Source organism: Eurytemora carolleeae, unplaced genomic scaffold, assembly GCF_000591075.1.
Source record: "Eurytemora carolleeae unplaced genomic scaffold, Eaff_2.0 scaffold872, whole genome shotgun sequence".
NCBI classification, from domain to species: domain Eukaryota; kingdom Metazoa; phylum Arthropoda; class Copepoda; order Calanoida; family Temoridae; genus Eurytemora; species Eurytemora carolleeae.
The window spans coordinates 14370-30416 of NW_019396757.1; the positions used below are offsets into that span (position 1 = coordinate 14370).

Sequence of the window (16047 nt, forward strand, 5' to 3'; positions counted from 1 at the left end):
CTCCCTCTTTTCAACCCCACTCCCCCTCTTCTTAATCCCTTCCCCCCCTTCTCAATACCTCTCCCCCTCTTCTCAATACCTCTCCCCCTCTTCTCAATACCTCTCCCCCTCTTCTCAATACCTCTCCCCCCTTCTCAATACCTCTCCCTCTCATCTCAACCCCTACCCCTAAAAGCGTAATAAGGAAAAAAGATTCACTTGATATTGGAAATCGTTGATTAAACATGGTGCAGTGTATTTAGAAGTATATCATGAGAGAAATGGAAATCAATGATGAAAACACAAGTTTTCTGAATATATGATGTTTTTAAAGGACAATTGTGAAAATCCATTCACGGAGTACACAAATCAGGAATCAAATTAAATCTACAGCGATAAGCAGTTAAGTCACTTCTCTTGAATTTGAACCGTTGTCGGCGGACAAGAGGAATAGATAATAGAAATCTAAAGAATGCATGGCTCTTTCAATTACACTTTTTGAACTAAAGCTTAATACAATCGTATTGCAGTTTTTAAAATTAACATGATAATTAGTAAGAATATATTACAACATTGCAAAGTGGAACCAGTCTATAAAATGAATGCAAATTGCATGTTGCTCATTGGATCTCTGTTAATATACATGGAAGACAACAAGAAACTCAGATTACTCGAAAGATTGTTGCAATTACATTGAATTAATTAATTAAAGATGTTGTTGACTATTTAAAATGAGTTTCGCTTCGTAAACCATGTGCTTGAACACCATTTTTTTTGGCAAAGCAAGAAAATCCATTTTTACGGCACGTTTGTAGGACAAGGTTCATAAAGCGTGTACGCTGCTTTGTTGTATGAATTATGAATTATGAATTTCTGACCTTGCATATTTTCAAAATATGATCGATTTTTCTATCTAAATTTTTATTTCAATTTTAATCTAAAGATTTATCTAAAAGTAATTATGTTTGATATTTTTTTGCCAGGAAAAACAATTATCTCTTGACAATGCCATGAAAGGTCTGAAATTAATTTGAATTTAATTGTGTATAATTCATGATTTTTAAAGTTTCAAAAATCAAAATTATTGAATTTTTGTTTTAGGTTTTGTAAAAAATGAATTTAATACTCAAATATTTTTTAATCTTAGATTTTGAGTAACTTGTCTTAAGTGAAAACATTTGATTCTGAACTGATCCGAAAAAACCCATATAACATTTATAAATATATACTATAAGTTAAACAGACTATGAAACGTATATTACAGCTAGAGCTGGGGCTCGTTACAATTTACAAGATTTGTCCAATTTTTTGTGGGACCTCACGTGACCCCAAGATGAGGTTTATATACGGTCAAAATTAAAAACAAATTTTTCTGAAAAAATGTTGATGGTTACGATAGTTACAAAAAAATCCGCGAACATTTTTGTTTGTTGAAGTACAATGAAAAATGGCGACGTAAACATTAACAGTAAAAAAGTTAAAAGCTCCAATTGTAAGCATAAAAGCTTGCTCCCTAAAATCCTGAAGACCAGGTTTTAATTAATGTCGTTAAAATTCAAACAATTTTAAGTGGTTGAGTTAACAAAATTTGTCCACATACGTTTATAAAAGAAAAATATGCACAGGTCTAATTATATTTTATCTATCTTATCCATCTTATCCATCTTATCCATCGTATCCATCCTATCCATCCTATCCATCCTATCTATCATTAATCTGAGCTATCAAAACCAATATAGTCTAAGGAACTACTAAGACTGGGAAAAGCATAATTTATGCATTTTGTTTTACATAAGTAGATATGCTTACTAATGCAAATATATTGTACAGGGTATCCCACATCATATATTTAGATCATTTACATCTCTAAATTGCGATTTTTGGTAGAAAATAGAATCATTGAAAAATTCTATAAGGCTAATATAAAATTTTGTATGCAGAAAATGCTAGGTTTTCGAGTATTCCGTGCGTATTTTGGCGTTAAAGCTTGGAGATAATCCAATATGATATGGGACGCTCTGTATAGGCATATATATAATATGTAGATATATGTAGAAATTTAGTTTCATCAAGATATTTTTATCAAAAGTTATCTTGTTGAAATTTTTTAAGTTTCCAGCGCGTGTACTTTTTAAATGAATCTTTTGTAGACAATGCATATGCATGCATGAAATGAATATGCAGCGTTTTAAAACACTCTCCACTCTTCGGTAAACTTTTTTTGGGTAAGTTTACTGAAAAAAAATTTTAAAATTTTGATAAAGAATAATCAACATATAAAATTTTCTTAATTTACTTTACTTTACTTTATTTTAAAACTGCCAAATTAAGTAAAAAAAAGTACAATGTCACTTAAAATAATCTCAAAAGTTGATGGAGGAATGGATTGAGGAGGTGTGATGGGGGGGGGGGGGCAGGGGGAGAGGGGGGGAAGGGATGGAGAGAGGGAGGGTAAATACTACATCTCTTGTCTGATCTCTATAATCTATTGAGTAGAAAACTAGTATAATTAACTAAACGGTTCCCTTTATACTTCTATTCTCTCTTCTCGAGGAAAATCCAGGGAATCCAGGTGTCTAGGAAGGGTCATTTTTTCTCTGCTTAAACTCCAGGGTTATATATTTCTAGAGTTCCAGCATATCCTACACTGCTGGAAGAAATCCTATTGTCGGGTTAAAAATATCGAAATTGACTTCACACAGTTCGACCTGGTGAACACTCTGTAAAAATCGGCGAACACTTTTTTCTCCTCTTTCGCAGAAAATAATGCTGTTCACTTCTGACTAGCTTGTCCAGTTCATACTTCAAAAATAAAAGAAGTAAATCAGATGATTTTTTTTGAAAAAAGTATTCTTTGAACCTTAATATAAAGACACACAGAGATAGTAGAAATCAGTAAACATTTTCAAACATGAGTGTCATTAAGCATATATATATATATATATATATATATATATATATATTAGTAGAAATAATTAGAAATTAGTAAAATTATAAAGACTGTAATTATGATTTCAAGTGTCTTTCCATTTAAAGATTTCACCGGTACACTCTAAACCTAAATCTGATCAATAATGTGGAAAATGTGAATATCTCATTCATTCTTAATTAGAAAAATTGTACCGTTGTGAATCGAACATCCCAGTTCATAAATAGGAGGTCACCTGACATCACTTGACATCACTTGACATCACTTGACATCACTTGATATCACTTGACATCACTTGACATCACTTGACATCCCTTGACATCCCTTGACATCACTTGACATCACTTGACATCACTTGACATCACTTGACATCACTTGACATCATGGATAGTATATTGAACTATTCTGTGATTATACCTAATCTATGGATCATATACTGAACTATTCTGTGATTATACCTAATCTATGGATCGTATAATGAAATGTTCATGTAAAAAGCTTAATGTTTCCCTTTAATGTGTAATGTCGGTAATGTCTTCCTGGAATTCTTTCAAACTTAATCTCAGGCTAAATTCAATTTTTCAATCTGTCACGCGCGCAAATTAATTTTTCACAAATAATGCGGGGAGGGGTTGGTGCGCACATACTTTTTACCATTCTTTTTCTTATCAGATATTTTTTGGTGCATTTTTTAATATTATATTTTATATTTTCCGGTGTATTCTGGCAAGGAGGAAAATGTAGATGTTGTAAGGTTTGCGCAGAGCATACATAATTTGTTTATTTCGTTTAAACAACATGAGAGAATTGTGTATTGGTGCTGTGTATAGTGTACGTATACAAATATCTTTTAGTGAACAAATAAATAAAAAAGGACATTGATGCTAGAATGTGTTATATACATACATATTGTACCTCTATTTGTAGAAAGGAATGTCCGAATCACAACAGATTAAGTTTCTCGACGTAGTTTGCCCACAATGTTTAGCGAGAAAAACAGGGATTTCTCCATCGTCGAATATCAGACAAATGTTTTTATGAACCATTGGGAATTGGACATGCCACTCTATAAATCTGTTGATGGATATAAACATTAGAATGGATATCTGGATATTACCTGTCTCTGAGCTAGGGTTTAGATATCCCACTGTATTTGCCAATGGATATAAACATGAGAATGAATATCCGGATATTACCTGTCTCTGAGCTAGAGGTTTGGATATCCCCCTGTATCTGCCTATGGATATAAACATGAGGTGTAGGATGGATACAGAACAGGCGAGAACATCACATGTCTGGTAGAAGATACACCAGAGTTCTGATAAAGGCCAGGAACCTCCTGGAGCAAGGAACAAGTTAAAATGGCGTCAATACTCTATACTGCTTTCTCCCACGTGCACCCTTGGCGTACTTTTTTAACTGAAGTTTTCTTAGAATTTTTTTGTTTTTCAAAAATTACGGAACTGTATAGTGTATATATATACTAAACATATTAAATCTTAAACCATTTTGAAGGTGTAATAGGACCACATTTTCGAAATCCTAGGACAAGAGAAATAAAGTACTCCTGCTTTCTGGGTATTAGTAAAATCAGATTTACGAATTAAAGTTGCGAAAAAGAATTCGAATTAATGGATGCATGTATTTGTATTTTGTAATATTCTACCAAACGTTTTTTGCGCATTCTTAGATATACGTTTTGAAAGTTAATGAAGAACAAAAGTAGAATGAAATGGGAATGGGATTTGGTTATTTGATATATCTACTACAACAGCTGATTAAAATTAGAATTATTTTTGTTGAAGGTACAAAATCAGTCTGATCATAGTTTGAAAATGTTTTGCTATATTATTATTTTAATTAGATTCGTTGTTATTCTAGATATTTTTGGCAACCTCGCGTGATTATAGAATGTCATGTTGGGTTAAGATGAATATATACACACGCGAGGTTGCACCAAAAATTTTCCACTGTACTTTTACTCAGATTTCAACGGAAAATATAAAAATAGTTTTCACTTTTTAATATTTATTCTTTATCCTTCTTTTTTTGTCCTAAACTCCTTTATACATTGTTAGCTTTAATTTTTCAGCTATTTATTTAGTCTAATTTGTTCATCAACAAACTTCAACAAATATACTTTTTCTGAATACCTTTCCAGCCTGCGAGGCCCCTCAATATCCAATTAAAATTAGTGCTTACTAAACATTCTTTTAGAAAAAGATATATTAATAGTCTGGAATTAATTTCAGAGAGAAACTAACCAAATATAGAAACTTTATTTAATTTTTTCTCTTATTTATAATTATATCAAATATGATGTGAATTAATTCGTATTTTTGGGAAATAACGGTTAGCAGCAAAGGAATTGAATCTTTGGCACAAACTATGATTTTCTAATGTCTATACCTTTGCAACCCTGTGTCGGAGATCTTAGATTTTTCAAAATATGAATTATATTTCATCAAACAGTTAAAGTTTGAAATATCAACGATTTTCATCATCAGGTGGCAAAGATATAGGGATTATTAAGACTTAATTATGGTTGCTAAACATAGTTAAAGAAAAACTACCAAGGTTTGATTAACTCCAGGTTATAGGTTTGATCTTACCATTAAATATTACCATTGCTCCGAATGGCATAACAACCATAGAGACCAATAGATCTGCTACTGCTAGAGACATCAGGAAATGATTTGTCATGTTCTGCAGTTCTCTACAATAGAATAGAGTTGATTTGCTGAAAATGATCCGTCATGTTCTACAATATAATAGAGTTGATCTGCTGAAAATGATCAGTCATGTTCTACAATAGAATAGAGTTGATCTGCTGAAAATGAACAGTCATGTTCTACAATATAATAGAGTTGATCTGCTGAAAATGATCAGTCATGTTCTACAATATAATAGAGTTGATCTGCTGAAAATGATCAGTCATGTTCTACAACAGAATAGAGTAGATCTGCTGAAAATTATCAGTCTGCATGTTCTACAATAGAATAGAGTCGTTTCTAAATAATTAGACTTTACTATTGGGAAGATAAGACCTTTAAGAAAGAAATTGAGTCTTTGCTACAAATTTTGATTACCTTATCTTTCTATATCTTTTCAACCCAATATCGTAGACCTTTGATATTTCAAACTATAAATTCTGTTGGATAAAAAATCTAAGTTTAAAATATGAAAGGTTAACGACGATTTAAAATTTTTAGTTTGTGGCAAAGACTTAATTCCTTACAATTAAAAAATTTTAATAAAAGGGTTCCATGACTGATTCTCGATGGTACCCAGTAAACCTGTATCTGAGTATCAAAGAGAAATATATCATACTTTCTAAATCTTAAAAAGTGTTAAACATGAATCCGAAATTCACTTTTACAGAGAAACAAGTATCAAATTATCAATTTTTAGTATAAAAGGATATCTGTAAAACATGTTGCTCAAACGAAGGTTAAAATAAGAATCAGGCTTTAAATTGAATGTGTTGAGAGTCTTTTTAGTCTGCACCTAAACATAGTTTACTCAATATTTGTAGGACTAAGACTGTAATTAATGATTAAGAACGCGGGACAACAGAAGCTGAATTGTATTGGCAGAGAATTAATCTGAATCATTAGGACCAACATGTTTCTGGGAAAACAAAAAACATCAAGCTTTTTATATGAAAATTCTGCCTCTTTATTACAAATCCAATTTTTTAAAAATGTTCTCAAATACTAAAAATTCTAATCTTTACTTGTTTGTAGATATTGCAAGGCAGACCAGACAGTTGCCAAATATTCCCGCCAAAATGAGACAGCTGATAAGCGGTATAGGCCAGTACTCAGCAGAATCAGCTGACAGTTCACCATCTTGAGAAAAAAATAATGATTTGGGATATTTAATTAATTCCTAAGATTTCAAATGACAAAAATTACAAATGGAGTCATCAATAGTTTAAATTTTATTTGATCATCTTCAAGATGCCGCTTTCAGCATACAAATTAGTTATTCGTTTATAACAATAAAGTTAATAAGAACAAGAAACCGTATCTCTTTTCTTATTTTTCTTTTCGTTCGTGTCTTAATCATTAATCAGGGATCTATGGAAACAAAGTATTGTATTTGTGTTATTTCTATTAATAGTGTATAACAGTATATTATTTTATACATAATATATTTTATGATAATGGATATACTCTAGTTTAATCATTTTTATTGAATCGTTAAGAATTCCAAAATTATTTATATATTTGATATTAGTTGAGAGATGAACCTCCCTATTTTCTGATAAATGGTGGAAATTAAAGAGATAGTTTCCTTGGATCTCATTAATCATATACTTTTGTACTTTCAAACTAACAGGAAAAAGATTTTCCGAGAGCCTGCAGCCAAATTTGTCTTTATCCTTCATCTGATGTTGATTGTTATCATATTTAATTAGAGATGGTATAACTCACATTGCTCCAATCTTTGCATGATTCTAGCCCATACATCATACAGGGTGTCCCAAAAAACATGGGAATTCAGTGACGAATTGGATATCGTCTTTGTTATGAATTAGCATTGTAATACCTAATTTCAAAAACCATACTATTATTATGTCTGCTAGAGTTTATTTTATGAAAAGGGTAAAAGACTGTAAAGATGTGTCTATAATGTCTCCTTAAGATGAACAGTGAATACGGACAAGTTTACTCTGTTTGTATACTGAAATTTTCTTGTTTTACTAAGTACAACCGAATGCAGTCAAAACATAAACAAACAAAATGCGAACATAGCAGACGAAACTCTTACAAATTACAGCTTTCTCAGTAGGTATCACTATACTAAATCCAAGAATTATCTAAGAAGATGATATCGAATTCGTCACTGAATTTCCATGTTTATTGGGACACCCTGTATGTACTTTATAATTCAGTAGTACTGCCGAATTTATGGACTTAAAAACTACAAATCGGTTCAGATAAGTTCTTTCCTCTCTCATTGGTCAAAATTTAATTTATTTTTGCTCATCAAAAACTACGAGGATCCAATACCCAATATTACTAGTTTTTAGAATAACACGTTTATACAAATGTTTGGAAGTTTTCCTTTCAACCTTTTTTCTCCAATTAAAATAAGATTTCTTTCATTTTCTATTGTATACTTTTTTGTTGCGCAGACGTTCTGAAGTTAAAGGTACATTCTTGATCGACAGAAATGCAACTAATTAGGTAATCCCAAACATTTCCGGAGCTTCAAACTTTAGAATTGTGGATATTGAGATTAATACTTAATCTCCTCTTTTGTTAATCTTCAAATTATTATAATCTTAAACCACTAAACTGACTAAAATTCTACCAATATGGAGTGTACCAAAAAAGAGGATTAAGAAAACAATATTCAGATTAAGCGGGTTATCCAATTCTAAAGTTTTCAGCTCGGATTATATTAGTTGCTTTCATTCATACCTATACTATAAAAGCCTTCAACCATTTCAAAAGATTTTATTTTTAAAATGTTTTTTTTTCCTGAACTCCCAAAATGCGCAAATCCTTTGACGCCTATCTGTCCAGTAATTGCTAACAATTATTTCCTGTATTTTCTTCTCTTTCCCTAGATTGGATAGAAGTATTATATTGGATAGAATTGTATACAGTATAATCAGTTTGAGGAAGGGAGGGCAGGCAGTCGCAACATTTTTTCGCCCGGCCCGTAAATGATTTCACAAACTCAACTTCTAGGTAGTGGCAGCTAGACATGGACGCGTTCGGCTTTTTTCTTTTCGTTCGTTCATTGTTCGGAAACGACCCATTTCGTTCTTTTTTTTTACTCGCTCAAAAAAGAATAATGATGTCGTTCGTTCTCAAAATTATCGTTAATTTTGAAAAATCTGCAGTTCAGGAAACAAACTATCTTTTTAAAAATATGTTCCAAAAAATCGTTCGTTCAAAACAAACGATCGTATTGTTTAAATCTTTTGGATTTTTTTCATTTAGTAAAAAAACGTTCATTTTTTCAAGATCTTTCGAACAATTTCAAATCGTTCCTTTTTGTTGTTTTTTCGTCCGTTTTTCAAAAACGATGGTTTTTCATTTTCTCTGAGCGATTAAAGTCAATCATCCATTGTTCAATTTTTTCCTGAACGACACCACTTTTCTTAAAATCTTCGTTCGTTCACAAAAAGATGCCCATCTCTAGGTAGTATACTTACATATTTGTCTTTCGAACCTCAATTTTTTTCGTCAGGAATCATTTCTGTGTTTCCAAATGTAGTTTTCCATACATTTTTTCAAATCTTAGGCGACGCCATAACATCAAATTTGGTTTGGTTTTGTCCGTGATGAACTTAGTTTGCAAAACAAAATGGTTTTAGAACATTTGTAGCAAAACTTTGAAAATAAAAAATCTACATATTTAAAGTTTGTATAAATGCCGAATCAATAAAGGTGCGGTGAGCCTTCCCTTCCTCGTTGGGGGCGGTAGGAATCAGTTCCTGGTGTAATCCTAATCCATTAAAGCTAGGTCCCAATATCACCATACTAAAAGAACTGGAGAAAATAGAAAGAATAAACACCAGGAGTCACGTGTATCCAGCTAGAGCGATATTTTGTCAAAATCCATCTAACAAAGCGTGATCGACCTTGTTATAGTTAAAAGTAAAGTCAAGGAAAGAAGGAAAAGTTTGAAATTGGTTTAATGAGGATAAAAAAATCGTGTTTTTAATTTAAAATCAGTTTTGTCAAGAACAAAGTATAATTTTAGACTTTCCTGGAGCTCAGTGCTCACTACTAAAAAGTCTTTATAGTCATAAATCGTTAAAGTAGTAGTCTCTCTTTGTTTGTTAGCATTTTCGATCATAACTCAGGCACCCTTGACTGATTTGCCTTAATTTTTAATTGATAAACTTGGTAGAAAAACTGGAATGTTGAAATCTTGGTTTAAACAGTCTAAATTGAGTGGGTTGACTTTTATGGAAAACCTAAGTTCCAGGCAAAGCTGTGTTACCTACCATTTACTAAACAAACCTACCTTCTACTAAACCTACTGCATCTACTAAACCTACCATCTACTAAACCTACCATCTACTAAACCTACCTTCTACTAAACCTACTGCATCTACTAAACCTACCATCTACTGAACCTACCGTCTACTGAACCTATCTTTTATTTACAAAACCTATTATCTTCCAAACCTACAATCTGCTAAACCTTCCATATACTAAAACTACCATCTACTAAACCTACCATCACTACACTTACTTTCTACTAAACCTGCCATCTACTAAACCTACCATCTACTAAACCTACCATTTACTAAACCTGCCATCTACTAAACCTACCATCTACTAAACCTACCATCTTCTAAACCAACTATCTACTGAACCTACCATATACTGAACCTACCTTCCACTAAACCTACTATCTACTAAATCTACCATCTACTGAACCTACCATCTACTAAACCTACCATCTTTTAAACCTACCATCTACTAAACCTACCATCTTCAGAACCTACTATCTACTAAACTTACTATTTATTAAACCTACCATCTACTAAACTTACCTTCTACTGAACCTGCTGCATCTATTAACCCTACCGTCTACTGAACCAACCTTTTACTAAACTTACCATCTACTAAACCTACCGTTTACTAAATCTACTAGCTGCTAAATCTACCATCTATACTAAATCTTCCACCTACTAAATCTACCATCTGTACTAAATCTACCATCTTCTAAGCCTAGCAATCCTACCATTAATAAATTTACCATATATTCTAAACCTACCATTTTCTAAATCTACCTAAAATTAGGCTAAATGGGCATGAATTGAATTCCCTCTGGACCAATATACAAGGTGTCTCTGGGAAAAGTTAAGCATATTGCATATAAACGACTTAAAAACTAAAATATTAGACTGTTTTTTAAAATCCGAACGAACTGGTATTCTTAATTTTTGTCCTTACATCTTTTCTTAAATCTTGAATTTTTGTCCCACCCTGTATTCTTTGGTAATAAATAAACATGTATATTCTATAAAGCTTTCAGACCTAGAAGTATTCAATATTATTATATCTACTGTTTTCTTTTCCTAGATTCCTGAGTACAAGCATATTGTTGAGTTTACAAGAAAAACAAGATATAATTGTTCAATATTTTGGTCAGACCTAATCACTGTACATTGTACATTTTACCATTTACACTGAACTATTTACACTGTTCAATGTACAATTTATACTTTACACTTTACACTTTACACTGTACATTGTACATTTTACCATTTACACTGAACTATTTACACTGTACATTGTACAATTTACACTTTACACTTTACACTGTACATTGTACATTTTACCATTTACACTGAACTATTTACCCTGTTCAATATACAATTTACACTTTACACTTAACACTTTACTCTGTACATTGTACATTTTACCATTTACACTAAACTATTTACACTGTACATTGTACAATTTACACTTTACACTTTACACTGTACATTGTACAATTTACCATTTACACTAAACTATTTACACTGTACATTGTACAATTTACCATTTACACTGAACTATTTACACTGTACACTGCACAATTTACACTTTACACTTTACACTGTGCACTGTGCACTTTACGCGGGATACAGATTACAGAAAGTGCATACACCAATATTGAAATATAGACATTTATAAATATTTTTTGTCTAAGATTTTGTTATTTTTCAATTTTTGCAAACGGTAGATTTAAGTTTAATGCTTTTCAACCAGATTTTTTAAATCTTTAAAGTTTTACAATCAAATTATTGTTGAAATATCAAATGTCTACGACATCAAATTATTGTTGAAATATCAAATGTCTACGACATCAAATTGCAAAAGTACAGAAATTAGAGGAAAAAAAGTGTTTAAAGTGACTAATCAGTTTCTGTACAGAACGGAGAGAACAAAGATCAAATATCAAGTTGTGAACGAGAAAACGATTTTCCAAACTAAGCTTTGAAAATTTCTAACTTCAACCCTACAGAAACCCAATGATGAATAATGAATAGGAATATTCAAATCATCTCAAATATTTCTGATGTTTTAGAATCGGTTTAAAAGGAAACAGTAAAGCTGGGGTTTAGACTTATCCTCCATTGATTTTAAACTGCACAGTCATGAAAACAAATCACCAATTTAGGAAGGATGTTCCGACCCTCAAATCTTTCTGTAGCCAAGAAATTGAAATTTTGTAGTGGGTGGAATGACTAAACTCGTTTGAAGCTTAAATTCATTTAACATTTGACAAAGTTTGGAGATTTGACCAATAAGAGATCAGGAATCTTCAATATGACCAATGATTTTACCAATGAGGGATCAGTAAAACTTCTCATGCGAAACAATAAGAAAAAAATGTTCTTGAGGATTAACATTGGCATATATATCTATATATTAAAATAAGACATTCGTATATATATATATGTTGCCTATAGACGGCCAAACGGCTGGACCGATTGAGCTGACATTTTTTGTGGACATTTAGGGGTGTTATAGGCTAAAGAAGTTCTAAATTTTTTTTTAAAACATTTTAAAAATTTTTTTTTTCCACGGGCAACGCCGGGCCCTTCAGCTAGTAGTATATATAGCTCTAGAAAAGTGAATTGTGAATTGTGAATGCGTGCAGTGCACTGCTGTGCACCATATATAAATAAGTAAACATAGATAGATGAAGTTAATTATGCAACTGCAAAAACTCTGCAGGCCTATCAATCAATCATGTACTTAATTTTTTTAATTATGCCAATTTTTGACATATTCATATGATGTCATAGAAGTACACTATAGAGGTAATCAGAAAGAATTTAAGTAATTATAGTTTAAATTTTTTTCTTTTAAAAGATCAATATGAAAAATGTTATAATTATTTTAAGTCTGCAAATGTTAAAGACAAGTTTCAAGAAATAACTCGGTTACAAAGTAATTGATTGCTTGCTTCAAACTCTAATTTTTATATCCCTTTATCTTTGCAATCTGATTTATGAAACCTTAATATTGCCAATATTGTGCATTAAAGGAACTGTAAATGTAAATTCAAGTGGTCCTCCATTGGTAGAGTGATATGTTCCATGTTCCATTGGTAGAGTGACATGTTCCATGTTCCATTGGTAGAGTGACATGTTCCATGCTCAAAAGTACCCTTGTAAGCTTTGTCTGATCAAGTATGAATTATCAACGTTTTTGTTTTGAAAACTGTTTTTTTTTTTGCTTTCTCTGCAGAAGTGCCATGCGCATTTCTGGCTTATCAATATAAACCCTTGTAAATTCAGAATGGTTTCGAGAGTATGGTTGTGAATCGGTGAATAGTGAAAGCCCAAAATATACAGGTTATTTTTGGGGATCAAATTGAAAATGGAAAAAATTGAAAAGTTGTAAAGCCATTTATGCATTGAGAGGAACGCGAAAAGAGATTGAAAATAAAGAAATAAAGAACTCTTAGCCAAAATGAATTCTGTAAAGTGTTTAGCAAGAAAAAGAAAATCAAGTTTTCATTAAAAAGAATGCATCTTCTAAGTCTATTTTACAATTTTCTCTTATCTCTCTGATAGCATTTTATGACATTAAATACAAAAGATTGAATATTTATTATTTTTATATTCTCTTACCCGAGACCGTCAGATTCATAGCTTCATTCATCTCTGTTACCAAAATAAAATATTAATTATGTTTAAATATAAATCTGAAATCTCAGAATCTTAAAAACTAATTAAAATTAAAAAAAAATATGGTTTGATAAAAACAAAGTTTTCATAAAGGAAATTGTAATCTAAATTTAAACCTTTTAACCATGAAGTTTAGAAAAACAAAATAAAGTACTTTAAAGTGATGGTGTACGTTATTTAAAGCGACCATATACTTAGATACATACATAACGTGTCGTAACTTTTTTTCAAAGCATTAAAGGGGCTGTAAAGGAAATATGAAAGGGGGTATAGGATGAAACCTGAGAAAGGAGGTATAAGATGAAACCTGAGAATCTCAGGCATTGAACGATCCATATAAGACATCTATCTGATGTTCCTGTCTCAAAACTGTGTCAAATTTATACGAAAATTCATATATGTGCAATTTTGTATAAAAGTTGTAGTATTAAACAGATCATATTCAACAAATACGCAACCAATCTGAAAACGATGATATCCCACAGGATTTTTAATAGATATAATTGATAATATAATTACATTTAGTTCGTATTACGTCATCAGAACTTCAGCCAATGGCAGTGTAGTAAACTGGTCACATGATTTCCGTACGCCTGAGATTCTTAGGTTTCATCTTATACCCCCTTTTCAGGTTTCATCCTATACCCCCTTTCATTTTTCCTTTACAGTCTCTTTAATGATAGAGTTCTATCTGTTTAGACTTTTCTCTCTGAAATACGTTATGATTCCTAAAAAATATGTCAGCATTAAGTTGTATTTACTTTTAATCTGGGCAAACCGCAAAATCTAAGAAAAAGTAATTTATGGATCTGGTTTTCAATACACTTTGCGTGCAGAAAACCTTTGTATCAAATTATAGTATATGACTAACTTTCGTTTACACTTGTTTTATGATGATAATAATGATTATGATAATACTGATGAAAATGCTAATGATATTAAAAATAATAATAATACTTGTTTATTGCAAGAAATAATGGACTTTCATAGTTTAATTTGTATAATGAAATATTGTTTGCATCGAGAGCAAAGTTTGTAACAACTAACATTAAAGGATTATGTAGAAAAGTCAAGGATTTAATGGTACTGGTAAATTAAATTTTATCACCAAACTCACTCTATACTCTGGAAATTCTACTTTACACACTTCTTGTACCGGCATAGCATTAAAAGAATATTTAATTGTACCAACCCACTTATTGTACCGACAAGAACAGATATAAATAGTTCAGCCCACATCTTGTACCAGTACGGAATATAGTAAATATGTAAATGTACTACAGCCCACATCTTGTACCGACACGGAATATAGTAAAAATATAAATATACCAGCCCACATCTTGTACCAGTACGGAATATAGTAAAAATGTAAATATACCAGCCCACATCTTGTACCAGTAAGGAATATAGTAAATATGTAAATATACCAGCCCACATCTTATACCAGTACGGAATATAGTAAATATGTAAATATACCAGTCCACATCTTGTACCAGTAAGGAATATAGTAAAAATGTAAATATACCAGCCCACATCTTATACCAGTACGGAATATAGTAAATATATAAATATACCAGCCCACATCTTATACCAGTACGGAATATAGCAAATATGTAAATATACCAGCCCACATCTTATACCAGTACGGAAAATAGTAAATATGTAAATATACCAGCCCACATCTTGTACCAGTAAGGAATATAGTAAATATATAAATATACCAGCCCACATCTTATACCAGTACGGAATATAGTAAATATATAAATATACCAGCCCACATCTTGTACCAGTAAGGAATATAGTAAATATGTAAATATACCAGCCATTACTAGTAAATAGATCTCATCAAATGTTAGAAATGGACAGACCACATTTAGAAATTTGCTGCCTACGACATTTTCCAACAACAAAATAATTAGAAATTAGAATATAATTACTGAAATTGAAAAAGTGCTTTTTTAATAATCAATCTTTTTTGATAATTATTTCGGTTCCTAGTTGAGAGCAATTCATCCTTTATTCTTCTCTTCTTTAGTTCTAACTCAGGCAGCAGATTCTGGGCAAACTGTTTCCGGTTTCTGAACCAGAAGTACACATTGTTTCTGGAAATAAGGATTTGCAAACAAAATGAACTCTTGAAAGAAAACAAGAAACATACTTAGAGTTTCTGCGTTGGATACTGTTCTTAGGTTTAAAATATAAATTAAACTTAATCCAATTATCAGACTCAACAAATTTTTCAGAATCAAATTTATACAAAACTACAGGATCAAGATCTATCAAGCCTATTACTCAAAAATGTTTAGGGTTGTAGCCTTGTAGGTTAGATAAAAAATACTTCTAAAATATGCCCGTGTTTTTATTCTTGAACATTACAGTGGTATCGCTAGTAAACATTGGACAGATTGTTATTTTTTCTTTCGATTAAAAAATGTGTTGTTGCAATTAAAGCTGATATCTAAATGTATAAAGTAGT

The 16047-nt window shown here is 31.3% G+C and overlaps 1 protein-coding gene across 1 annotated transcript in view; it reads right to left on the reverse strand.

The window, feature by feature from the left end:
* LOC111708274 (5-hydroxytryptamine receptor 2C) overlaps positions 1–15669 on the reverse strand; it is a gene marked incomplete at its 3' end in the record, with an annotated part of 29626 nt that extends 13957 nt beyond the window's left edge. The window contains exons 1-5 of the mRNA XM_023481594.1: positions 15566–15669; positions 13515–13547; positions 6645–6759; positions 5521–5624; positions 4105–4247 (exon numbers count right to left, since the gene is read on the reverse strand). Of these exons, the coding sequence (XP_023337362.1) occupies positions 4105–4247; positions 5521–5624; positions 6645–6759; positions 13515–13547; positions 15566–15584 (414 nt within the window). The remainder of the gene's footprint in view (positions 1–4104; positions 4248–5520; positions 5625–6644; positions 6760–13514; positions 13548–15565) is intronic.
* Between the last annotated feature and the right edge of the window lie 378 nt (positions 15670–16047).